The sequence below is a fragment of the Petaurus breviceps genome, unplaced genomic scaffold (genome assembly GCF_028583685.1).
Source record: "Petaurus breviceps papuanus isolate PSGF00001 unplaced genomic scaffold, PetGlider_PUasm1.0 229, whole genome shotgun sequence".
NCBI classification, from domain to species: domain Eukaryota; kingdom Metazoa; phylum Chordata; class Mammalia; order Diprotodontia; family Petauridae; genus Petaurus; species Petaurus breviceps.
The window spans coordinates 27,929,240-27,957,237 of record NW_027185903.1 but is presented as its reverse complement, the minus strand read 5'-3'; the positions used below and the strand labels follow the sequence as shown (position 1 = coordinate 27,957,237).

Genomic DNA, 27,998 nt, shown 5'->3' with positions numbered 1-27,998 from the left:
GTTGGACAGTTTGGAAACCTGTTTACTTGATCTGTTTCTCTGTCTTGATAATTCTTATGTCTGTATACTCTGAAGTTCTGGGTGCTGACCTTTTTCCCCTGAACTAGGTAAACAATATATGTTTGACTGATTAAAGTATGCTTGTTAACCCATTTTGAGTTGCTTTCCTTTATCAAAGCAGATCCAAGAACCTGTATTGGCAGCCACCCCAGGGACACTGGGTTGCTTGCTGCTACAATTATATATTGGCTGGATTATGTTTGAGTTTTCTGCAAATGACATTTTTAAAATTTGTAATAACATATGATGGGTGCCATATGATGACATAAGGCCAAATTCTCCCAACTTCCAAAAAGAGTATTAGAATTACAATAAATATGTCTTTTAAAAATTATAGCTATGTTTAAAAAAAAACATCTTTTTCCATCATATAAAGTGGCCTATTACATTAATGATAGAAACACTTTTTAATAAAACTGATGGGACTTTTTTTCTTTCCAACTATTAAAAATATTTAAACTTTAGGAAAATGTATTAAGAATAACAATGTATACCATTATTTTTTTTCACTCAATCAGTCAGTAAATATTTATTTAGTGTCTACTATATGTCAGACACTATGTTAAGGGCTAAGGATACAAAGAAAGGCAGAAGACAATCAGGGAGCTCACATCACTTTAAAAGTTGTTAAAATGATGAAATTCTGATATTAAAAGCATCAGTTGGTCTTAATAGTAGTCTATTTCTGCCTACAAATAGCCCTGTTTCTGATTCCTGCCAGAAGAAAATCTACTAAACAGTCCCTGGTGATTTTGATGAATTAATTCATTTTGTATATATGAGCAGTTTGGTTTTTCTGACTCACCACAATTTAAGGTTCAATTATTTAGTCATTTTACTTACTTAATTTTTATTATTTAATCATCTTAATTAATTTTAACTTTTTTATTTTAATTGTTATATTTATAGTTAATTATTTTAGTATTATAGCCTGAAGTACGTATATGTCACCAGGACCAATACTTGAAGTTTCTGTTTACATGGGAATCATCTGTTTTTACTTCAATGTCTCTGCTGAAAAAGATGAGCTACTACAGCTTTATTTCTAGTTCCCATTTATTTTCTGGCTTCTCTTTACTTCCTTATATGGAAAACACTTATTTTAGTTCTATGAGTTCCCTTCTTCCTATTAACTCACCCCTACCAGGGGCTATTTCCTGTTTCCATTTCTTTCATTTTCATAGGAAGGTATATCCAAAGCTCCTGCTTATTTATCCTGTTCACAGATGGAGTCTACTTGCAAATATATACTATAATCTAAGTTATTCCTTGCCTGAGCAAATATAACTTTGATTAAAAAAAATGCATTTGTCTAATAAATGAAAAAGCTATTACAGGTCAAAACACATGGTATTGTTCTTTTACTTCAGTGAATAGGTTCCTTGCTACTGATGTATCATATAAGCTTATACTTATAAGTGGTCTTAAAGGTACCCTAAAGAAAAACACATTAAATATTGTTAATGGCATAGTAAGCAAGGATTAAATAGTATATTGACATTTTAGAGGCTGCTGAACAAAAGCTCTCTTAATGATTTCAACAGCCTAGTTAGTACATGTGGATAGAATATAGAAAAGTTTGACATGTAGAAATCAAAGAAGACCCTATATTTGTACATATAAGAATAAAAAATGCTATTTAGCCCAATAGAAAAATGTTTTTAAAAGAAGAAATATGATGGAAACTAAAATGTTGACTAAAGGAAAAAATGTTTGTCTTCTCTCCTAGTGTCCTGGTAAAGTAGAAGTAGTACTAGAGCAAAAGTCAGATTCTAAGGTCATCTGCCTCTAGGTAGGTCAGCCTGAACAAAGCGTTCTCTAGCCCTACTTGCCTTATGGGCTTAAATCAGATAATCTGTGTGAAAGTATTTTGTCAAACAGGGAACAACTTTAATAGCCTCCAGTCTTATAAAAGTTAAGACATTCTCATCCTGTGTTACTAAAATTATGATTTGTCTTTATTACATTGAATATTTATAATTTTCAAACATAACCTAAATTTTGTCATTTAAATTTTTTTTTGTTATATTCAGCTGGTCACCTGACTTTTGAATGCCGCAATTTTCTCCGAGTAGACCCCAAAAGAGACATAGTTTTGGATGTCAGCAGCACAAGTAGTGAAGACAGTGAAGAAGACGCTGAGGAACTCGATAAAATGCAGACTTTACCTGAGAAAAGTAAGCAAAACATTTTAGGAATCATACTAACAAACCTTTCTAATGCTTTCAAATACTTTGTTTCATTTTGTACATAATTTGTCATAGTATATTAAAAATGTCATTTTACTACTGAAAGAAAAGACAATCAAGAATAGCACTACTAACCCATATACCTACTTTCCCAACTCCATAAAGTCTTTGTAGGAATAATTTACATTTTCATTTAGGGTATCTTTGATGAACATATGAGTGGGATCATTCAATAGTAGTTTATAGGAGAACACATCTTGATAGTCATAGTTGACTTAAAGGTGAAGAGAATGATTTCACTATGCTTGTTATTTGATCACTATAAAAAAATATTTAATTCAAAAAAGCAAGATGGCACCTTGAAGGCACTTCTCCAACAAAGTATCTGTCTTGCATATATTAAAATCATACAAGATTCCTAAAAATATAATGTGGCAAAAATAATTTTGTCTATCTACTTCTTAATATTGAGTGACTCATAAAAACAAGGATGCTGATCAAATGTATCCCTTGAATGCAGAGTCTAAATTGAAGAAGGATTCCTTAAGAGATGGTGGGTCTTTCCAGATATTTTTGTTTATGGATGACATTGTACTGATTACATTAAGCCCCAGAACACTAAAGCAACTCTTAAATGAGATCTGTAATCTCTTAAAAGAGTTTGGCCTAACCATCTATATGGGAAAAACCAAGTGGGTGAAGAATGCCTGTTGTCCAAGCTGTGATATGTATTTGGATGGGCAAGGCATAGAGATAGTCTTAACAGTCTACATATATTGTGGCCACTGTAAGCTTGTACTTATAAGTGGTCTTAAAAATACCCTAAAGAAGAACACATTAAATATTGTTAATGGCACAGTGAGCAAGGATTAAAAAGTATATTGACATTTTAGAGGCCGCCGAACAAAAGCTCTCTTAATGATTTTAACAAGAACAAGGCCCACAGTGGATAGACAGAAAGTCCAATGATCAGAGGTTGGGCTGGATTGCTTTTAGGAAATTGCACCATGATTTTATGGCTCCAAGCTTCTCCCTGAAACGAAGAGCATCTTCATAATTACTATTCTTCTAGTGATACAAGTTCTGTGTCAGCCAAAGGGCAGTGGAGAGGTGCGTGGTGGGCATGAGTAAGATCCAACATATAAATATACAGAATTAGAATAAAGAATATCAGAAAGATTTATGACCAGTGAAGGAGGAGCTAGTTGTGTGGCAGTATCAAGGGATACAATGTCAAGAGAAAGCTCCTTAGCACACTGAATATTCCTCCTCACCCTCCTCCCCATAGAGCAGGCCTGCACAACATATGGCCCATACACTGTCTGCAGCCCACCAAAGGATTTTGGGCTCCTGTAAAAATGTAAAAGATGTAAATACAGGCTTGCACAACAACTGCCCATGGGCTGCTTTGGAGGGCTCTACGTTGTGCAGGCCTACAATAGAGAATTATTGAGAGTATATGGATAAGGATGTGAAGCAACTGATGGGCTGAAAGATAATTTGGTACAGTGGAAAGGGCATGGGATCAAGAGTTAAAGGACCTGGTTTTTGTCAAGTCAATAAGCATTTATTATGCACTTACTATATACCAGACACTGAGCTAAACATTGGGAATACAGATAAAAGCACTGGAAAGACAGTCCAGCTCTCAATGAGCTTATGTTCTAATTGAGAGTGTAAAAGGAAGCTAAAAAGCAAGAAGGAGGCGTCAGGAGTATAGCCTGGAAAAGAATAAAGAAATACTTAGCCTGGACTTTTTCTTCTAAATGGATATCCTGAGAGGCACTAGCCAATTCGAGAAAGGGCTACAGGGACACAGAATACTTCCAGTAGAAGAGGTTCAGGGGACACTGAACTTCCAGGGTGAGGAGACTTAGGAGTGGAGCATGGAGAGCAAGGAAGAGATAACTCACCTGCATGCTTTCCTTTACATGTAGTTTCTTTTTTTTTCACATTTTTCAAATGCTTTATTAACTTCTGATTTACATCATTCATTTCCTCCAGATATTGAGTTACAAAATTTCTCCCCATTTTTCCCCTACCCACCACCCCAAAATAGCAGTCCCACAGGTTATCACCTCCTCCAATCTGTTCTCTCCCATATTTTCTCTCATACCCCCTTCAACTTTTCCACTAGGGCATGGTGGATCTCTGTGGCCCAGTGCCTGTATATTTTATTTCCCAATTACATGTAAAATAGTATTAATAATAGTATATATTTATATATTTTTTTAAACATTTGATTTTAAAACTTTTGAATTCCAGATTCGTTCCCTTCCTTCCTTGTCACCCACCCTTACTGGGAAGATAAGCAGTTCAGTATAGGTTGTACATATGTAGCTAATGCAAAACATTAACATAGTAGATATATTGTAAAAGACTGACTACATTTCCCTCCCTCCTATTCCACCTCCCACTTGTTCTATTCTCTACTTTGATCCTGTCCCTTTTCAAAAGTGGGTGCTTCCAACTTCCCTCTCCCCCAGCCTGCCCTCCCTTCCATCATCCCCCCTCTCATCCCATTGCCCCCTACTCTCCTGTAGGGTGAGATACCCTATTTAGTGTGCATGTCATTCCCTCCCTGAGCCAAATTCAATGAGAATAAGGTTGACCCATTCCCTTTTGCCTTCCTATTCTTCCCCTCCATTGTAACCATTCTCCCTTTGCCTTTTCTATATGAGATAGTTTACCCCATTCTGTCTCTCCCCATCTCCTCTCATTATATTCCTGTTTCACCTCTTCATTTCACCTTTTAAGTATCTTCCCATCCTATTGAATTGGTCCTATGCCCTCTATCTGTGTATACCTGTAAACATATATACACACATTCACATATGTATTCATATGCCCGTATACCCTCCGATATAGACATACACACACACACACACACACACACACATATATTCCCTTCAACTATTTTCATACTGAGAAAAGTTTCATCAGTTACACTTATTGTTTTTCCATGTAGGAATGTTAATAGTTCAACTTTGATAAGTTCCTTATGATTTCTTTTCCCTGTTTACCTTCTCATGCTTCTTGTATCTGAATGTCAGATTTTCTATTCAACTCTGGTTTTTTGATCAAGAATGCCTGAAAGTCTTCTATTCCACTAAATGATCATATTTTCCCCTGAAACATGATACTCAGTTTTGCCAGGTAGGCAATTCTTGGTTTTAATCCCAGCTCCTTTGCCCTCTGGAATATCATATTCCAAGCCCTTCGATCCCTCATTGTAGAAGATGCCAGATCCTGAGTTATCCTGATTGTGTTTCCACAATATTCAAATTGTTTCTTCCTGGGTGCTTGTAATATTCTCTCCTTGATCTGGGAATTTCAGAATCTGGCTAGAATATTCCTAGGAGTTTTCTTTTTGGGATCTTTTTCAGGAGGTGATCGGTGGATTCTTTCAACCTCTGTTTTGCCCTCTGGTTCTAAAACATCAGGGCAGTTTTCCTTGAGAATTTCTTGGAGGACAATTTCTAGGTTCTTTCTTTGATCATGGCTTTCAGATAGTCCAATAATTTTTAAATTATCTCTCCTGGATCTATTTTCCAGGTCAGTGGTTTTTCCCATGAGATATTTCACATTGCCTTCTATTCTTTCATTTATTTGGATCTGTTTAACAACATCTTGATTTCTCATAAAGTCATTAGCTTCCATTTGCTCCAGTCTAATTCTGAAGCAATGATTCTCCTCAGTGAGCTTTTGAGATTCTTTTTCCATCTGGCAAATTGGGATTTTTAAGGCATTCTTCTCCTCATTGCCTTTTTGAGCCCCTTTTGCCATTTGAGTTAGTCTATTTTTTAAGGTGTTATTTTCCTCAGTCAGGCTGTTGACTCTCATTTCATAATTTTCTTGCATTGTTCTCATTTCTTTTCCCAATTTTTCCTCCACTTCTCTTATCTGCTTCTTAAGGTCCTCTGTGGCCTGTAACCAGCTTGTGTTTTCCTTTGAAGCTTTTGGTGCAGGAGTTCTGACTTCACTGTCTTCCTCCTGTTCCTTTTTGTGCCCAAAATAGGAGTCTAATGTTGGATTCTCTGTTTGCTTTGCTTCCTTTGCCTGGTCATGTTGCCACTCAATTACTTGACTTTTGGGCTTTTTGCCACAGTAAGACTCTGCTACCAGACAGGGGAGCTTCACACTAAACGCTGGGGTTTTCTCAGCTGCCAGAGGTATTAGTTGAGTTCCCCCTCTGAAGCTTCCACACACTCTGGCAAGTTGGTCACACACCCCAGGACCTCCACCCTAGACCTCAATCCAGATCCAAGCAGGTTAAAGCAAGAGCGATTACCCCTCAGAGTGGTCGCTTGGTCCCCCTACACTCTGCAGGCCAGGAGCTGAAGCTGCCATGTGGCATTGGCTGCACAGCCGCTTAAGCAACTTCTTGCCCTGGGGGCAAAAGCCGACACTCTCCCAGTCACTGGGTCCCAAAGTCCATACTGCACTGACCTCACTTTGTCCTTAGCATCTATGTGTTGATAATTCTGGTCCACCACAGCTGCTCCTGATCTGGAGTCCCTCTGGCAGGCAGCTGGTCAGGCCCGCCCTGGGGCTAAAGCCTTGGTGTGGGGCTGGGCTCGGCTCCCAGAGCACTGCCCTGGCCAATTCCTGCCAGCCTGCCGGGCTGTCCTCAGCGGGAGGTTAGCTTCACTGTGTCATTTTGTGGGTTCTGCAGCTCCAAAGTTTGTTCAGAGTCCCCTTTTACATGGATTGGAGGTTGTGGGAGCCAGAGCCCAGTGGAAGTCCTGTTTCTACTCCACCATCTTGACCCTAGTTTCTAGGAGGAGCCTACCAGAGGAGGGAACCAGTTTGGTTTTAAACTTAGTTCCAGTTTGATTAGTTTGTTTCTGGTGAACTTCCATTGTGAGTAGGCTCCTGTATCATGGTATTAAAAGTGCAGGTAGTCAGGAGTGGAGCCCAGAGAATATTTACTACTTCTTATTTGCCTGTGTGACCTTGAGCAAGTCACTTGATCTCTAGAAGTCGCCATTTCTTCATGTGAAAAATGAGTTGGATTTTATGCGCCATGCTCCACTACTAGGAGGAGTACTGAGTATCAGTGGAATCTCACATTCATTGAAGAAACTCAGTACAGCGAGTGCGCGTCTCCTTGTTTTCATATGGAGAACCTACCTAATGTATACTTTGTTCTAGTGTATTACATGGACACGCACATGCACGCGCTTTTCAGCTCCAGTGCTTATTAGCACAGTGCCTGGCACATAGTCGATGCTTAATAAATACATATTGATTGACCAACTACCAAGCTTGCAAACAGATATGTTGCAAGCAGAGCACATTAGGCAGATTATCAAGTAAAGCAGAATAATTGTCCCTAAGAATATGAACCTCTAGGAAAAACTTTGCTCATCCCAGGATCTTCTAATCTGAGTAGTCTCGGCAGATATGTTCTACAGCAAGTATATTTCAACAATACTAGTGTTGTCTCCCAACTTATTTTTTTCCTGTTGTTCTCTTGGTCTAAACTAGTGAGAATATTTACAAAGTAAAACAGGATAAGTACTTGATCAGCTTTGGCCAATTTATAGCCAATCATTTTTTCCAGATAAATAGGTGGGTGGGTGGATGGATGGATGGATGGATGGATGGATGGATGGATGGACGGATGGACGGACGGACGGACAGATGGACGGACGGACGGACGGATGGACGGATGGATGGATGGATGGACGGACGGACAGACGGACGGATGGACATATGGATGGATGGACATCTCACTTGTAGTAAAACATGCAAAACTGCCATTTGAGGAGAAAAAACTTTTGATGGAACCTGTATTCATCCTTGACACATTTCTAGCATTATTGATCAAGTTTAGGAAATCAGGAGAAACCTAGACCTTAGTGGGAAAAACTCAGGCATCATTCACCTGATCCAGATTTGAGTCCTGACTCAGAAATTTAGCTGAGTAGCAATGGGAGACTAATTAACCTCTCTAAACCTCAGGATCTCCATCTGTAAAATGGAAATAATAACTTCTGCTTCACAGAGGCATTGTAAGAAAGAAATTTTTAAACCTAAAAGAACTCTACACATAAGCTGTTGTTATTATGCGGATTTAACCTCCTTGAGCCTTAGTTTCTTCAGTTGTAAAATGAAAATACTAATACTTGCTCTCATTGTGTTGGACAAATGAATAATGTGTATGCAAATATTATGTTATTCTCCATTATATTAATAACAATGTACCTTAAAATATTAAATGAGTACTTCTAACAGTGGGGCAGATGACAGCACATCTGAACCTTATCATCTGCCACTTAGCCGATGTCCTCTTGTAAATTCTCTGTAGGTAAGTCCACCCTTCTACCATCCTCTGATGAATGTTGCCTTTGACTGCCTAATATTTGTATTTGCCAAGGAGATGAGGTATACTAGCCAAGGCAGTTTCTAGACTATTCTTTTTTTTTCTTTTCTTTCTTTTTTTTTTTTTTGGTCATAGTTGCTGTACACTTACTAAAACTTCCATGGAAAATAATGCTTTACACTTGCTAAAACTTCGATGGGAAATGGTGATTGTAAGTAATTGTGAATGTGATATCTCTTCTGTTAACTATTTCCCATTTTCTAATATTAGCCAATCACCAGATACTTCTTAAATACCTATTAGATGCCAGGCACTGTATGAGGTGCTTGGGATACAAATACAAAGTATGAAACAATTCCTACCTATTATTGACTATAGATAGAGGACTCCCTCCAAAGCTTTTGTCATTATGTAGGTACCATTATGGCACGAAAGCTTTTCATTGGTTATCACTGTTTCTTTGTATATGACCTGTCCACCTCCTTTTCAGGATCTCTTTGATGGACTCCTTTTTTTGGGTGGGTAGGGGGCCAGAAGTGTGTAGTAATCACCCTTTGTCTCCATTCTTTTCATGTCCTCCATGCCTCTTTCCACTACCCTTTGGAAGACCTGCTACTAAGTCTTCTGAGACTGTGGCGTTTACAGCATCAAAGCATCACTGGAAGAATATTGTCATTAAAAAAGATGAACCTGTGTTTCAGAAAAAAAGTGCCCATTCAAACCACTCTGCAGTTTTCCAATCTCTACAAAATCAATAGTTGGATGGAATTGGCTCCATTCCCATGCTTTCCACCACCAGGAATATCTGCATAACCTAAGCAATTATAAAGCCTCCCTATTCACTTTAGACTTAGGGCTGCACACTCTTAATGACAGGGACAGATACTTTTTATAAGCCTACATGTCTTAGTTTCATACTCTACTGGATTATTAATAATTAGAAATTCAAAGTTATTTCATTGAATCTTTTAAAGAATCTTGTGTGAGTTTAGAATATTGATGAGATATACTTTTTTTGCAGCAGCACCTATAAGGCAGCATCTTGTTCTATTGAAGCAGTTTTTATTTTTTATAGTCAACAGACTAGTAAGTGTTGTGGAACCTTGAATTCTCTTTACCTTTTGTAACTATAAAGAGGTATTCTTCTATAGAACATTATTTCCCAAAACCTGCCTGCCCACTGTATCATTCATTCCCTCTTCAACACACCTTTGATATACATGTAAACTAGTCTCAAAGATTTTTCAGGAATACAGAAAGTTCTATAAGCATGTGGTTTAGTAGTTAATGATGTTTTATTAATCCACATGTTTGAAGAGGAGTAATATCTAATTATTTTTCAAATCCTTCACTATTCTCCCATCTTCCACTTATCATGAAAACTAATCCCTCAGCTCAAAATTACATTGCCTTTAGCATGGGCTTCTCTTTGTGAATTTTGTCTGGTCTAGATGCTTAGCCCATCTTTATATCCTCTAGTAACATTTAACCTTCTTCCAATAGTGTATCAGAGCCTGTGATATTAGCTTTTGTGGAGAGCTCCATTATTATTGATGAAGGGAAATGACTTATAGTAATCTTTGCAGATGTTTTCCATTATTTAATTTGTTGTCCTTCCAGTTTCATCCATAAAGATTTGCAGGATAACCCAGCTTTCCTGGGTCTCTGGCCAAAATGTTTTGAATCTTATTTTCCCCATCATTACTATTTGCTGTTTTATAAAGCAGTACTGGTTGCAATCTTCTACCATCCTCCTCTAAGATTTTTATAAACAAGTCTGTATTCTGAACTGAATTTTGCCTTTCATTGCCTAATGTTTCTATTTGCCAAGGAGATGAGATATACTAGCCAAGGCAGTTTCTAGACTCTTCTTTTTTTTCTGTCTTTTTTGGTTGTAGTTGCTTTATGCTACTAAAACTTCCCATAGGAAATGGTGATTGTAAATGTGATATCTATTCCTTTAACTGTTTCCCATTTTTCAATATCAGCCAATCAACAGATACTTATTAAATCCCTACTAGATGCCGGGCACTGTGTGAGGTGGTTGGGATGCAAATATGAAGAATGAACCAATTCCTACCATCAAGTACCTTATAGATGAGCTGGAGTTGTTAAATTATTACATCACATCTTCTCATTTTTATTTTTCTAATCCTGGGTCTAACTCTAAAAAAACAGATTACTTAAAAACAATTTCCAATTGGTAGTAAAGACATAATCACTTTCGTTTCTTCTGTGTTATTTTGTGCTTGCCATATCTAATACCTCCCAAGTTTCTTCTCAAAGCATTCTGTTTTGATAGAAGACGTCTGTGCTTTTATAAACTATAATCTCCAAGCCTTTGGCCTCTTTTATTTCTATCTCCTAAGTCATATTTTCCAACATATTTTTCACTGTCCTCTATTCTCACCTTGTTTTGAAGTCAGCAAGTATTAAAGTATACAGTAAGTCAATTTGGAAAATTCACAGCATTACTTGAAGTCCTTATCTTCTTTAACATATCCTTGTGTATTTATCAACATTTAGTCTTATTTTATATTACTTCCCTTCCTTTACTCTCCAGTCCAATTAAGTTAGTCTGCTGGCTGTTTGCTGTACACGCCATTACTTCACCCACTTCCATGCCTTTGCTATAGGCTGTTCCCCATGTCTGAAATGCACTGTTCCCTCATCTTCATCACTTGGAATCCCTAGCTTCCTTCAAGAGACAGTTCAGGTACCACCTTCTTCAAGAAGACTTTGCTGATTTCTTGCCCCAAGCCCAAATGTTAAACCTATTCTCTTTTAAAATTACTTTGTAGTATATATATATTCGTCATACTTAGCCTTATATGTTGTGTGTTCCCTCCTCCTCTATCCCCCTCCAGAATAGAAATTCCTTGTGGTCAAGGACTAGTTTGCTATTGTTGTTTTTGTGTCCACAGCACCTACTATCATGCCATGCACATCGTGTAACACTTAATAAATATCTGTTGAATTTAATTTAATGGAATAATCTTCATGGTGGTCTTTTTATAAATGTCCATCATCAACACTTCAAGGTAAGATAACCAGGTATCCCATTAAATGATGTTTCTTATTGCCATTATACTTTCAATAAAATAATTTCTTCCAACTTCTTGGTTTGACTCTCTAGGATTGGCTGACCTTGCCTTGAGCAAATCACTTGATCCCCTAGGACCTCAGTTTTTTCTATTGTGAATGAGGGAGTTGAACTGGATGGCATCTGAGGTCCCTTCCAACTCTAAATATATAATCCTCTTATCTGTGAGCCATCCTTCCATTTAGCTATACTTTCTTTTTTTGTTTTCTGGTTTGATTTAAAACAGTGTCAAAATTGTTATGATTCATTTCCTCTAACAATATGTCCATTCACTTGTATTGAGCAAGGAGCTTTCATTTAAGTTAATATTTATAGACCATCTTAAACCTATATGATCTTAATATTTTTGCCCCTTTTCCTGCCATTTTCCCCAAGAGAGTTGCCATAGCTAAAGAATTCATCATCTGTTGGCCAGCCTACTTAGCTCAGCTGTTCCTCAGGAAGCAGACATAGTTTGTTGCCAGGATGATCTCCAACATGATAAAAAGCTTGTGTAGTGGGTGGGCTAGGTGGCGTAGTGAGTAGAGTTGCTGGCCCTAGAGTCAGGAGGACCTGAGTTCGGAACCGGCCTCAGATACTTAAGACAAAAAAAAAGATCTAGCTGTGTGACCTTGGGCAAACTACTTAACCCCAATTGCCCTCCAAAAAAAAGCAAAAAACAAAACAAAAGCTTGTGTAGTTAGACTGCTCAGCAAACAATTGAACAAATATTAAATACCTACCATGTGCAAGGCATTGTTCTAGGTGCTGTAGATGTAAAGATAGGTTTAGGTTTAATACTAGAACAAGAGGAGGCACTTACACTCTACTAACAGTTAACTTTTGCAAGGAGTCATAGGAAGGGAAGGGTATTCAGCAAAGACAATAACACATCGATTCAGGTGATTTGAAACTACCTGATGTTAGTCATACTATTCTTTCAGCATCTGAAACCATAAAGGGAACTGGAATTCCTCATAGCCGTTTGTACTTGGGCAACCAGCAAGCCACATCAGCAACCTAAGCCACTCCCCTTAGCCAATCAAGTGTCAAGGAGAATTTTAGTACCTCTTAAGGAAGAGAACTTCCCTGACCTGCACTGATTAGAGTCTTAGGAAAGCTAGCCCAGCCTACATGGCAGAGCCCTAGGAAATATTGCTTCTATTACAGATGTTAACTCGATTCTATACTCAATAGAAAGGAATCTTAAAATAGGATTTTAAATTTTGATTCTAAGCAAAAATTAGAAAAAACCTATTATAGACACCTGAGAAAGCCAAGACAATTATCTTATTTAGGCCAAGAGAGGTTTTTATATTAGGAAGTTGTGTCAGAAAAAATTATAAGCTAAAGAGAAATAATGAGGATATAGCAGTACAGTATGATAGGAATTTTAAAGTGAAATCTGTGGCTTTGGGGTTTATTTGTATTTCTTTCTCCAAGAGTAAAAAAAAAACTGGCTGTAATGGAATATATTACATTGGGCAAAAATAATCTCCATTGTACTGCTTTGAAAAATATTTTCCGTATTTTTCAGTTTGTTGAGTTATTGAAAATGAGAGAACTAAAGGGAAGGTCAACTGAGGATAAGCATCTGAAAGTTAGTCTTTTTACAGTACCTGACCCTATCAGTTAAAGTCTAATATATGTCTACCTGATAGTACAATCATACACCAAAATCACAGTTACCATTTGTCAACCACAACAGTTCTAAGTAGTTCTGAGCAGCATTCACACCTTCTCTCTTCATGATCTTATTTTAAACTTTATTTTAATTCATAGTATAAGGGTGGGATGACTAATTTACTGAACCTCACCCAACTTGGGTGATGAGATGCTCAGTAAATTCTATTACTAAAACTTCAAATAAACTGAATTTTTCCTCAACCACAAAAAAAATAAACTTAAGGTTAACTAAAGATAAATATAAATTAAAGTTAAGACAGAGAGCCTAGCCTCTGCCGATTATGATTGAACTCATAACTTTTCATCTAAAATAAACCTCCTGAAGTTGAAGAGGGAATCACATGAACCTTAGGGGCCATATTGCCCCCTAGACTTAGGCTAATTATTGTAATGATGTTGTTAGAATGTTAGTGCTGAAAGGGACTTCAGAGATCATCTAACTAACCCCCTTATTTTACATGTAAAATTGTTGGGGCCAAGAGATTAAGTGACTTTCAGTGTCACACAGTTTGTGGCAGAATTAGCAATAGAACCCAAGTCTTTTGACTTGTAGTGTATTATCCTTTTTTATTACATGTTGTCCCTTTAACCATCTCACATTATCAAACTAATGACAGGTGTTAAGGCCAGTTGAAGCATTTATTAATCACCTCTGCTGCACAAGTCTCTATGCTAGGTGCTTCCAATATAAAAACAAAAATGAAACTATCCATCTTTTAAAGGAGCTTACATTCTACTGGAAGAAAGGGGTCACAACTTATGGGGATAAGCATATTCCAACTGGAAAGAATGGGGAGATTTAATGGAGGAAGTATGCCTGAGCTAAGCCTTGGAAAAAAAGGATACTAAAAAGCAGCCGTAAAGAGGAAATGCATTCCAAGCTTTGAGGACAGCTTGTGGAAATGCAGCTTGACATTTGGTGAAATGTCAAGTTCAGGAAATTGTTCCAATTTGGCTGGATAGCATCTGTGAAGAGAAATAATGTGAAATAAGAACGGAAAGATAGATTGGAGCCAGATAGCGGGGGGTCTTAAATACCGTGCTGGAAAGTTTGTATATAATCCTAGTGGCAACAAGGAGCCATAAATGTACTGGACTAAAAATTCCACATGGACAGGGACCATATTTTTTCTAAACTTCACATGGCCCCACAGCTTACCTCAGTGTTCTGTATATAGTAGGTACATGATAAGTGTTTGTTGAATGAGTGAACATAGCTCCTAACCTTAACTAATTCATAAGGTAATAGTTGTGATTTAATATTTATCCTGACAAACATAATCAATGAATTAACATTTATCATGCACCAATTCTGTACCAAACACTTTTATGCACAAAGATATAAACAAAATAGTCCTTGCCCTCAGTAAGCTTGCATTCTCTTGAACAACAATATGTATACATATAAGATTTTAAAAGATATACAAAGCAACTATATTTTAGTTGGTTGGCAGCCACTAGCAATAGAGAAATCAGGAAAGACCCCATGCAGAAAGTAGTACTTGAGCTAAATTTTGAAAGAACCTAGAGGTTCTTTGAGGTAAGGGTTATAAGAGATTGCATCCTAGGCATGAAGGACAGCCTGTACAGTGTCTCAGTAGGAGAAGGACTATTGGGGTGGGATATTATGGCTGGAACATAGAATTTGAAGGGGAGTGATGTGTAATAAGACTGGAAATGTAGACTGGAGCCTGGTTATGGAAGGTCTTTAAATGCTAAACAGAGAAGATTCTATTTGATCCTTGGGGCAGTGAGGAGCCCTTGGATGACATGATCGTCCCTAGGATTTAAGAATATCACTTTGACACTTACGTGGAAGATGTTTGGCAGAGAGAAGACTGAGGCAAGGAGGCCTGTTAAGAAGTTATAGAAGTTACCTTAGAAAGAGGTGTTGAGAGCCTAAACTTGGTTAGTAGCTATGTGTGTAGACAAAAGGGATGAGTATGAGAGAGATGGTGTGGACAAGATGTTCTAAAAAGGCTTGGAAACTGGATTTGGGGTGAGGGGGAATAAAAGAGTCAAAGGTGACTCTGAGAGGGTCAGCCTGGGTGACTTCAAGGGTAGTGGCCCCCTCGCAGACATGGAGAAATTTGGAAGAAGGAAGAGCTTTGTGGTATAACAGTGAATTCTGTTGTGAACATGCTTAGTTTATGATTTCTCTGGCCCAGTCAGTGTGAAATGTCCCATTGGAGCACACTAATACAAGACTAAATATTCAAACAAGAGAACAGGGCCAGATGCAGAAATCCAGGAGTGATCTACACAGAGATGATAATCTGACCTGTGGGAGCTAATATGAGGTCATCAAGAAAGAGTTTAGAGAAAGAAGATACAGAACAAACCATGAGGTACTCCTATAGTTAAGAGCAACATATGAATATAGTGATCTCATAAAGGAGACTGAAGAGTTCTCCCTTAGCATCTTGCCTACATCTTGCCTCAAGGTTACCTAGGTTCAGAACTAAGGTTAATTCTTTATTCTCCCTCATGTCCCCATATCCAGTCAGGTACCAAGTCCTTTCATTTCTATCTTCTCAAGATCTTTCCCATTCATTTCCCCTTCTTTAGTCACACCACAAGCCACCTTAATCTCGGCCCTCATCACCTCTTGCCTCGACTTTCCTAGCTACCTAATTGGTATCTTTGCCCTTTCCAATCCACTCTCCTCACAGCTGCTGAATTGATGCTCCTAGAATACTTGTTTATGTCACACAGCTTGTCCCGTCCCCTCCCCCCACCCACCCCCCACACACTCAAAAAATTTCATCAACTCCTCATAACCTTTAGCACGATATAAAGACTCATCTCTTTGGCATTCAGAATCCTGCGCAGAGCGGCTCCAGCCCGTCTTTCCAGGCTGACTATAAATTGGTCCCCCTATCCAGCGATTCAGCCAAACCAGCCTACTTGTTGTTCCTCTAAATAAGACAGTCTGTTTCTCACTCTATGGCTATTTTTAAGTTTTTCCCCTTACCTGGAAAGGTCTCTGCCTTCATTTTTATCCATTAGAATTCCTTTTTCCCTTTAGGACTCAGTTCAACTACTGTATCCTTCAGGAGATCAGGAAAGGAATCTGCCAATTGCCCAGCATCCCATTCTAGTCACTGTGTATTTATTATAGACACATGCACTCATCTGCAGATATATTGTATTTCCTGTCACCACCTGAAGATTGTAAACTACTTAGGAGCAAGGACTGTCCTTATGTATGTATATTTATTCTCAGTCCTAACCCAACTGGATGCATTCACAGAAACATCTACAATGTTTCATTTTTCCTCATTTCATATGCATCTTAAGATGCCAAGTATCACAGATTTTGTCTCCACACCATCTTGTATCTGGCCCCTTTCCTCCACTCACATGCAAACTACTCTGGTGTAGACCCTCATCACTGCTCACCTGGACTATTACAATGGCCTTCTGTTTGGTCTTCTAGACTCAGTTCTCTTCCTTCCGTTCTATTCTCCACATAATTACTAAAATGATACTAGTAAAGAATAGGTTCAACCATGTTGTACCCCTACCCATAAACTCCAGGGGCTCCCTATTTTTTCTGAAATGAAATGCATACTCCTTTTTTTAGCATCTAAAGCTTTCCACAACCTGGCTCTAGGCTCATTACACATTGTTCCCCATGAGATGGCCTTCATTGCAGCCACAGTGGCCTTTTTAATATTCCTTATACATGACATCCCACCTTCTGTCTGTGTGCTTTTGCACAGGCCATTCCCCCCTCACCTCCCACCCCTGTCCACCTTTTAGCATCTCTAGCTTCCTTCAGAACTCAGCTTCAGTGCTTCCTTCTTTATGTTGCCATTACCAATACCTGCCAGTGCCTTCCTCCCCAAAATTGCCGTGCTTTTGCTCTGTATATATTTATATGTACATAAAATGTTTCCTCTGGTAGATGATGTGAACTCCTTGAGGGCATGACTATTTAATTTTTATCTTTATATCTCATATCTAGCATAGTTCCTGGCACATGGTAAAAACCTATTAAATACTTGTTTGAATTCGGAATATTTTTCACTGGTTTTTTTTTTCTTTAGTAGGTCTTACAAACATTTTCTTTCCTTTCTTCTACCATACTTATTTTTTCTACCAGGTGTGGAAAAACCTCCTCATTTAAAATGCTGTTAATATGCTTTAGATTAATACGTGATATGATGACCTGATCTTTTTATTTCCACAGATACAAATGAGGAAGAAGAAAACAAAAAACAAAAAAGAAAAAACAAGGAGAAACTTAAATTGAAGAAGAAAAGAAAAAGGTACCCTTTAATCTTATAAATAGAACAGAAGAATAAGATTTTCTGTAATTTATTTAAAAGCTTGAAATGTATTTATTTAAATAGATTTGCCAGCTGTTGGAATAGGGTCCAGGACAATAGTAACACTCTCTTGAATTGACAACATCAATTATTAACAAAACCAGGATTGCTAGAGAGAGAGGGTTCAAGAATCAAAAATGATAGAAAGCATCTCATTGGTTGGCATTTAATACCTGACTAACTAACACACTTGACAGAATTATAGATGGTAGGTAGGCATCTCTTAAATTTTCCTAAATTAGTCTCTCTCCAGTTATCCTTTAGAGTTAACTAAAGTCTAAAAAGTTATATAGACGTTTAATCAAGCAAAACAATATACTGTCCCAAATCTTTCTCATCACTTTTTTGTCTCACATTTGTGTGCCCACTAAGATGAATGTCAAATTATGTCTATATCTTCAAAATGCCATTGTCTTGAAAGAAGTCCTTGATTTTTCTAAAAGTCTGTGATGCATCCCTCTTGTGCTTGAGTGCTCAGTCATTTTCAATCATGTCTGATTCTTCATGACCCCATTTGGGGTTTTCTTGGCAGAGATACTGGAGGTTTTCCATTTCCTTCTCCAGATGAGGAAACTGAGGCCAACAGGATTAAGTGAATTGTCCAGGCTCACACAGCTAGTAAGTGTCTAAGACCAGATTTAAACTCAGAAAGAAGAGTCTAGGGCTGGCACTCTATCTACTGAGTCACCTAGCTGTTCTTGTGCTTGAATAGTATACTAAAAATCCTTCCATGTCTTTCAGGTCCTTTGTGACTGTTGATCCCTATATGGATTTTGACTGCTAATTATTTGGGGCGTTTAACAGGTTATATAGCTTATTTTCATTAAATAAATTATGTAAAAGACATCATTGAGGATTCTTGTTTCACGCCCCTTATCCCAATCTCCACCCTTTACCCCCCCCCAAAAAAAAGTTACAGATTTAGAAGTGAAAGGGACTTCAAAAGATCATCCAATCCACCCTATTCATTTTATTTTTGAGGAGTTTGAAGGCCAGAGAGTTAATGACTTGTTTGGGGTCATAAAAATAGCAAATAACAGAGTTTGTGTCCACTTACTCTTAATCTAGCACCCTCTCTAGTGCGCCACTTCTTAGAGTTTATATGAAAACAAGACAAGAATTACATAAACTGAGATGTTGGAAAGGTTGTTTTCTGCTTGTGTGCATACATACATCAGTGAAATAATGTCAGTTAGTAAGCATCTTTTAAGCATCTACTGTTTGTCAGACACTGTGCTAAGTACTAGGGACACAAAGAAAGACAGTAGATATTACTTGCTCTCAGGATGCTCACATTCTTATGAGCGAGAGTATGCAAACAACTATGTACAAACCAGCTATATTCAGGATAAGTTGGAAATAACCAACAGCGGGAAGGCTCTGGCATTAAAGGGAATTGGAAAGACTTCCTATTTAGTTTGGACTTAAAGGAAGATGAGATCAGGAGGCAGAGGAGAGAGTATTCCAGACATGAGGAGTATAGTGAAAATGCCTAGAACCTGAAGATGGGAGTGTATGCTATGTAAGGAACAGCATGGAGGCCAGTGTCACTGTATGGCAAAGAACATGGTGGGGGAAGAAGAGAGAGGGGTGAAGTAGGGTAAAGAAGACTAGAAAGTTAGGAAGGGGCTGGGTTGTGAAGGGTTTTGAATGCCAAGGAGGATTTTATATGTAATATTAGAGGTGATTGAGAGTTTGTTGAAAGGGGAAGTGGGTGACAAGGAGTCACGGAGGTGACATGGTTAGACCTATGCTTTAGGAAAATTAATTTGACAGCTAAGTGGAGTATGTACTAAAGCTGGAGAGTCTTGAAGCAAGGAGACCAACCAGTAAGCTATTGAAATCATCTAGGCCTGAGGTTATGAGGGCCTGCACCGAAGTGATGATCGTGGTGGAGGAAAGAAGGGGGCATATGTAAGAGAACATACAAAGATGGAAATGAAAGGATTTGGCCACTGGTTGGATATTGGAGGGGAGAGAGTGAGAAATTGACAGGGATTAGCTAGGTTGTAAGCCTACTGGGCTTCCTGGGAGAATGATAGTATTCTCAATGGTAATAGGGAAGTTCAGGAAGGAAGGAGGGAAATAATGAATTCTGTTTTGGACTTGTTGAGTTTCAGACATCTTCAGGACATCCATTGAGAGATGACAGGCAATTGGAGATATGAGTGGAGATCAGATAAGAGTTAGGGTTGGATGAGTAGATCTGAGAATCATCAGCACAGAGATAATTGTTGAAACTAAGGAAGCTGATGATATCACCAAGTGAAATAGTATAGTGAGAGAAGAGAAGAGGGACAAGAGCAGAGCCCTAGGAGACATCCACCTTTAGTAGCAGTGACCTGAACCAAGATCCAGCTAAAGAAACTCAAAAGGAGCAGTCAGATAGACAGGAGGAGAACCAGGATAGATTCATGTCACAGATAGTAGAGAGAAGAGAGTATCTAGAAGAGAAAAGAGGGTGATCAGCAATGTCAAAGGCTGAAGGGAGATTGAGAAGAATCAAGATTGGGAAAAGGTCATCCATCAGTGTACAGTTTTAATCATTGTGATTGATTTTACTTAATATTTATTACTGGCCTCTAAGAAAGGGATCTTTTTTTTTAATTAAATTGGTTTGTTTATTTACTTTTAGTTTATAACATTCAGTTCCACAGTCCCTTGAGTTTCAGATTTTCTCCCCCTCCCTCTCCTCCCCCCATCATGGCGGCATGCACTCGAATATAGGATCTACAAATATCTTCACATTGATCATTAGTCAGGTTGTAAAGGAGGATTATAACTGATGGAATGATCAGTGGAAAAGAGGAAACAAAACAAAACAAGAAAAAGAAACACAGCAAATAGTTTTAATCTGCATTCAGACTCCTCATCTCTTTCTCTGGATGTATATATCTTTCTATCATGAGTCTTTTGGCATTGTCTTATAACCTTACATTGCTGAGAGGAACCCAGGCTATTGAGGTTAATTGTCACACATATGTTGTGTCTGTGATTGTGTACAGACTTCTCCTGGTTCTGCTCTTCTCGCTCAGCATCAGTTTATATAAGTCTCTGCAGGTTGTTAGGAAGTCTGTCTCCTCCTCATTTTTTATAGCACAGGAGTATTCCATTACATTCATATACAGCAACTTTTTCAGCCATTCCCCAGTTGATGGCCATCCTCTTGATTTCCAATTCTTTGCCACCACAAAAAGAGCCTCTATAAATGTTTTTGTACATATGGGTCCTCCTTCCACTTTTCTTATCTCTTTGGTATATAACCCTAGAAGTGGTATTGCTGGGTCAAAGCAATTTATTAATAGCCCTTTGGGCATAGTTCCAAATTGCTCTCCAGAATGGTTGGATCAATTCACAACTCCACCAACAATGCATTAGTGTTCCAATTTTTCCACATCCTCTCCAGCATTTATCATTTCCCTGTTTTGTCATCTTAGCCAATCTGGCCGGTGAGATGTGGTACCTCAAAGTTGTTTTGATTTGCATTTCTCTAATCACTAGTGATTTAGAACATTTTTTCATATGCTTATAGATATCTTTAATTTCATCCTCTGAGAACTGCCTATTCATATCGAAAGGGATCTTTTTTCCTTAATTGCTTAACATAGTCTCATTCAAAGTAGAGTAAAAGTGATTTTGTATATATTTTAAAACAGTTTTTATCATGCGTTTCATACATTTAATCCATTATTTCAGCTGTATATTCTAAAATACTTAGGGAGAGCATCATGAATTTTTATGTTTATAATGTTTATATTTTTTCTAAGTGCACAGATCTTGACACAGCAGATTTTTTATAAAAACTTTTCATCACAAACAAAGCTAATGTAAAATTAGAACTCAGAATTCTGAACTAGTATATGTTAAGACTTTGGGTAAATCACTTAATCACCATCTAAAGTCCTTTTCAGCTCTGGATCTGAATCTGCTTCTATACTAACAGAAAGAAATGTATTTGCAGAATATCTAACAATGACATTTTATACTCCTTGGTAGGGGAGGAGCCAATGAAAGAGATATTACAAAGAATGAGCAATATTTAGTGATTAGTTACCTTTTGAGAATAATGGAGAAGCAGTAATCAAAAGTGAACAAATTAGCATATGATAGAAAGAAGAGATGAAGACAAAGGACAGAATTTGGGAGCAGTCACAGAGGCAGGGAAAGGAATAGAAGATGGAGAAGGAGAAAAGAAGAAATCAAAGGCAACAGGAGAGGTAGGAATTGTCACATAATTGAATCATTTCAAGGAGAAGATGGCCATTAGGATCAAAAGCTGCCGAAATTTAGGAGAATAAGAAGGAAGAATATTATTGGTTATTTTAGGAGGGGCAGAACCAGTTGGAAAATAGAAAAATTTACGGAGAGAAGAGTAGGTAGGTGATGGTAAAAGTAGTCGTCATAATAGGAGGCAAAGATCTCTAGAAATTTATTAGTAAAAGGAAGAAATAGAATAGAATGGAAGCTAGAGACAACACAAGGGCTAAATGAAGCCTTTTCAAAGTAGTAGAGACCTGAAAATATTTGAAAACAGAAGGGAAGGAACCAGTAGGGCACAATTGAAAATGCTATAGAGAAAAGGGACAAATGAAGGAACAAGGTCCCAGAGGAGAGATAAGGAGTGTGATCATCCCCTGTGGTCCAAAACTGACCTTTTACTGTCCTTTGCTTTTACTTCCCACACTGCTATTGCAGCAGAAGCTGTATAAAAAGAGTGAGAATGCCAAAGATTATCTACAACAGAAGTATTAAAGTTCACAAAACTCCCCAGTGCAGCAGGAAACATTGAAATGTAATTGGAAAATATTTAACAAAATAAATAAAAATACATTAGATTATGTTTGATTTGTGATTTTCTAAGTCAAAACACAGCTCGCAGGGATCCTCTTCCATTGGAGTTTGACACCACTGATCTGAAATGCAAAGGTCTTCCCCCCGGGCTCCCCTCCACACACACACATACCCCTAGCCAAAAAATAATACTGTTATTAATGTTGTTTAGATTTAAGAGAAATTCCAGGATATCAGACATTGTACAAATAAAATATCTAGGTATAACTGTTAAAAACATAAAAGTATGTTTTTTCCATATAGAAAAAATTGCTGTCTTTCTCATGTAGGTTCCAGTTTCTAGGTACCTATCAAACATGAAACCTAAAGGTTTGTCCATCTCTGTTCAAGCTAAACAATTAGAACAGAGAGGGCCTAGAACATGTTCATGAGAGAATAGTATTTTCTTTATGTTTTGTCTAGGTTTTGTCTTTCAAATTTAGAACCAGTTTTTGGGTTTGGGGTTGCTTTTTGTTGAGTTATTTGCCTATTTCAAGTTTTCCATTTTTGTTCCATGTTTTGCTATAGTTTATTAACTTATTGATGTTTGTGTGGGGTTATAGATTTGTATAAAAGACACAGAGACAGAGAGTTTTGTTGCAGTCTTGTCTCACGTCACTTGAGAACCAGGGAAAGGTAGCATGTTGCACAACTTTATATACAATTTTGAAGCTTTAGTTTTGATGTAAGGGTGTAAAATTTAGGAAACCTGCTCTGATTTGTTATTTTCTACTAATTTGAAAATATTGGTAAAGAGAAAAAATAAAACAAGGGGTTATATGATCTTGCTTCATAAATACAGTTCTCTCTTTATATAAGTGGGCTGTTCTGCAGACCTCTACTTAAAGCTGTTTTTACATAGTGTTAATTTGCCCACAGATATGGGGAAGTGAGGAAGGAGGAGGCAGGAAGGAACCACGTGTCCATGGAGGAAGGGGTCCAGCACATAGTTTAAGGATTTGTGGGGACCAGGGACAGAGAAGTGAGAGCAGGAGGGACTCGCAGGGCTGGGGCCAGTCACATGCGTGCCTGATTGTAACCAAGAGGAAGAAGACACAGCAAGTAGACACATGGGGCCAGTCAAGGACACAGACAAGAGAAGTTAGGTGACACGTAGGACCTGAAGAGAGACACGCTGTACCTCAGGGGGAATGGAAGACAGACATGCAGGGGCTGGACACTCAGGCAGGTGGGCAGAGCAGGGCAAAGGCCTCCTCTTTCAGCACTGGAGATCTCAAACCAACATGGCAGTGGCAGTGGTAGTGGTGGTCTGTCCACTCTTCTGTTATTCTGCTTTCACTCTGAGGGATTTGATTTCTTTCAAAATTCTTTATGTAAAGTTTGAATTTGCATAAAGCAGTAACTGCCTGTGCAGAGTATTTAAGAAGTTAACGAAAATTATATTTGAATGTGTTTGCTATTCTATGTCACCTCTATCTAACCAAAGAGATCCGAATGTTTATTTAGCTTAAGGGAAATTTTTAAAAATTATTATTTATGTTCATCTTTGAGTCACCCTTATTCATGTAAAATTATAACTATTCATATAATTCCATTACTAAGCCAGCCTCGAATCCAAAAAGACTTGTGTTCAACTTTTACCTGGCTCTCACACATACTGGCAGTGTGATCCTGGGCAAATCCCTTAACTTCTCAATACTTTAGACAACTCTCTAACATCATAATTTGCAGAGAAGGTGCTGAACAGCCTCAGTAAGAGAAAGTTTCCTCATTTAAGTGTTCTGTAAACCAGAGGTATCAGACAGTGCTCCTAGATTAAAATGTAATTGTGAAATATTTAGCAAAATAAATAAAAAATGCAATTAAAGATAGATAATATTAATATGTAGTTTTCTAAGTCAACATGCATCCACAGGAGACTTAATTACAGTTTAGGATCCCCTGTTTCTATTTGAGTTTGACACCATTGCCTTAGACCAGTGGAATCAAGTCCAGTCCTCATGCCTGTCACTATCCCTCTCTCTCTTAGAGGAATATACTAATTTTGTAGTGAGTTTATAATGATAAATGATAATTGCTGCTTAAATTAAGCTTTTTAAATTTTTACATCATAAGGTTAGTTATAGAATGAAAAATTAAAATTACAGCTAGATCATTTTACCACACAAGGTTTTAAATATGTTGATAAATTAGATCTAAGAAGTTTATATTTGTCACTTTCTCTAAAATATAAATTCTAGTTCAAGTTTCTCTGTCAGCCGTTGATTTGATATTATTGATATTTTATATTATCCATAGGTCTTATTCATCTAGTTCTACTGAAGAAGACACTTCCAAACAAAAGAAACAGAAATCCCAGAAGAAAGAAAAGAAAAGGGAGAAAAAAAGCAAAACAAAAAAAGGGAAACATCACAAAAAGGAGAAAAAGAAGCGAAAAAAGGAAAAACATTCTTCATCTTCTGATAGTTCAGACTCCTCTAGTAGTAACTGAGACATCCACCCATTCTGCTGTCATTTTATGTTCAAGAGATTTGAACTTACTTCAGTAATTATGCTTTATACTAAACTCACACCTTCCGGGCAAGCATTCCTCCATGTACGAGGCCAACACTGCTCTCAACCTACCTAGGTTGTGACTATGAAATAATAAGGATTATCATAAGGTTTAGGAGTCAGTCTCGTTAAAGACTTATCTTATTCATTCTTCTTAATGTTTTTCTTTGCTGTTAGCGTTGCTTTAGAAATTTATTGTAAAATGTCATCACAATCAACAGAAAAACTATCTGTACAAGTAGCTTACCTGACTGTGGATGCTACTACCAAATGTCTGCCTTCCCAGGGAGCAAATCTAGGAAGTAAAACATTTCCTCGGGAAGCAGATCCCTCCAGATAGTCAGCATCTTCCCACAAACATTGCAAAATCAAGTAGCCTTATATTCTGTTGTGTAAGTAATAGTACGTTGTCTTTATAGGACTTGGCTTTTTGAATGCTAGACAGGAACAACATTGCCTTATGGGCCTTTTTGTTTCTTTAAATAAATGGAATGTCCAGAAAAGTACCAAATGCAGAAGCCTTGTTCAGTGTTTTTCTCATGTAAAAACGGTTTTCAACAACTACCTAGTGTGGGTTTTTCCCCCTAGTGGTTGTAGTATTTTCTTTTCTCTTTAAAGACCAGTCCATTTTGAGCATTTATTCCTAGCATGGCTACTCTACTTAAAACTTAAAGATAATATTCTCTCGATCAGTATTTATATCAGTAACAGCTGCGTTGTTTTGTAAATGTGCCACACTGGCATATGTAAAAGTGATACCTCAGATATCAACATTTGTATTCTGGGGGAAAATGGAACCTTCATTAGGGTTGGGGGTTTTTTTACCAGATGTAATATCAATATTTTATGAAGCTTGTTTCTATTAGAATAGTGCAAGAATTTTTTAAATTTGAAATTATATACTGTATTTTGTCAAATAATTTTTAAATGCTTTTGAAACATTTGACATTAATTCTTGTGCTTTCTTAAATGGCCAGTTGGGGCAGGAGAAGGGATCTGATTTTTACTTTGTCATAAACTTTAGCAGATGCATAAAATAGTTTTAATTAAGTTGTCAATGAAGAAAGACTGAAGATCTTTACCCTGCCATCTGTTTAGAAAATTAAGAGCTACAGAGTGTTAGAAACAGTTTGTCTTCATTGGAAAGACCCTTACTGTTTTCAGATATAAATTATATGTTTGAGCATTCTCAACCATAGACTAGAAGACGTAGGTAACCTATCCTAGATCTTTTTTCTTTAATAATGGCCAATGTTCTTTCTAGTTATGATCAATAAATTAAAGATTTGTCACATTGTGTCAGCATTTGAAATACCAGCTTCTTGGCCTATTGAAAGCTAGCCTTATATCCTGACCACATGACCAGTGTCCTAGAGCTGCCTCAGTTGAGAGTTCTGACTTCCGATAAGTTCAGTCAGCAATCGTGGAGATGAAAGGAACTGTGGTAGAGAGGGTATCTGATTGTGCCCTTTTCATTTACATTGCCTAAATGGAAGTGACTTTTAACCTTTCCTAGCCTGCTTTTTATATTTGAAGATATTTTTACTTTATATCCATGCTCTGAATTTCCATGATGCCACACTCTCATATGTGTTTCTTCCAGTTTCATGGCCATGGAGACTTAAGCACTTTGACAATGACAATTCAGCATTTGTCAGTCCAAGTCAGTTTGTTGTGCAGCCTTCATTCCTATGAATTAGTCATTCCCAGCCTCACTGAGAAAGAGATTCAGTTTTTAAAATAGTTTAGGCAGTCCTTGGAAAAGACTAGCTAAGATGATAAAGTAAATTGAAGTATTACAGCACAGTTTCCTTCCACAACTACTCCACAAAGACCTAGAAAATGCAGACTAAAGCCTAATTGAGATTTTTCAACTCCAGGTTCATGTTGAGGGATAAAAGACTATGGCATGGGGATCGGAGCTAGCCAGGAAAACACTGCACAGAGAAGAGTGGAGAATGAAATGGGGCTCAGGACTGTTCACAAGGGCAGGAAGAGGTCCTGGATCCAGCTGTGCAGGGAGTAGAAACAGATGCCAACTGGTATGTCTAGGTGACCTCTAAAGCTAGATCACAGATCCAGTGCAGTCTGAAGAGATGCTAACTGGACCAAAGAGTTCATCCCAGTCATGAAGCTGTGTTCTGGGTATGGTGTGGGAACATAAATGAGTAGTAGCCATGGGGCTCTTACCCTGGGAGTGGAGCAAGATCTCAGACCCAGGCCCCACCCCAGGTTGAACACTATAGCAGGATAACCAGTGTAGGGTGCTCAGATTAAGGGAGTATCTGCAGTTTTGTTGCTAAGAACTTAGTGTCTTTTATTTAATGGTGATTGTGTTTAGTAGCAGTCTGCTGGAGCTTCAACTAAGGGCAAACCCACCATTGTGTTACCCAGACCCAAACCCATATCAGGCCCTTGGAAAGCTCAATCAGGAGGGCAGTAGTCAGGTCTCTATCATTTTGGGAGCACTGAAAACTGACAGGTTCCCAGCCTGAGCTGGCCATCAGGCCCTTGAAGAATGCAACATTCCTTGCCTGGTGAAAGTAGCAATAAAACTCAAGAGAATACGAAACAACCAAGGTTCAGACATTTGCTCCAAAAGAGTCTGACCCTAATGCAAAGTCCATTTTTGGAAATAAGACTGGAACAATGAGTAACCAAAAATTTTGAATCCTACCATTAAAAAGCTATTTTAGTGACCAGAATGCCCAAGACAAAAAGAGAATGACTCCAAAACAAGTACAAGCAAAACCTCAAAGAAAAAGAGTTGCACAAGATCAATTAAAATCCCCCAAAGAAATACTGTAACAACGAAAAAAAGTTTAAAATTATTTTATAAATGAAATGAAAATGCTAGATGAAAGAATTAGAAAAGAAATGAGACCTTTAAATGAGTGATGTGGAAAGAGAATTAACACAAACATTGCAAAAATCTTCCCTAAACAAAAGATCTAAAATTAGAATGCACCAAATAA

At 37.7% G+C, this 27,998-nt stretch overlaps 1 protein-coding gene across 1 annotated transcript in view; it reads left to right on the top strand.

Annotated features, from left to right (window-relative positions):
* Window positions 1-26,315, top strand: part of SREK1IP1 (SREK1 interacting protein 1) — a 53,437-nt gene extending 27,122 nt beyond the window's left edge. The window contains exons 3-5 of the mRNA XM_069096410.1: window positions 2,094-2,237; window positions 17,541-17,619; window positions 24,769-26,315. Coding sequence (XP_068952511.1) covers window positions 2,094-2,237; window positions 17,541-17,619; window positions 24,769-24,961 — 416 coding nt within the window. The 3' untranslated portion in view covers window positions 24,962-26,315. The remainder of the gene's footprint in view (window positions 1-2,093; window positions 2,238-17,540; window positions 17,620-24,768) is intronic.
* Window positions 26,316-27,998: the final 1,683 nt, after the last annotated feature.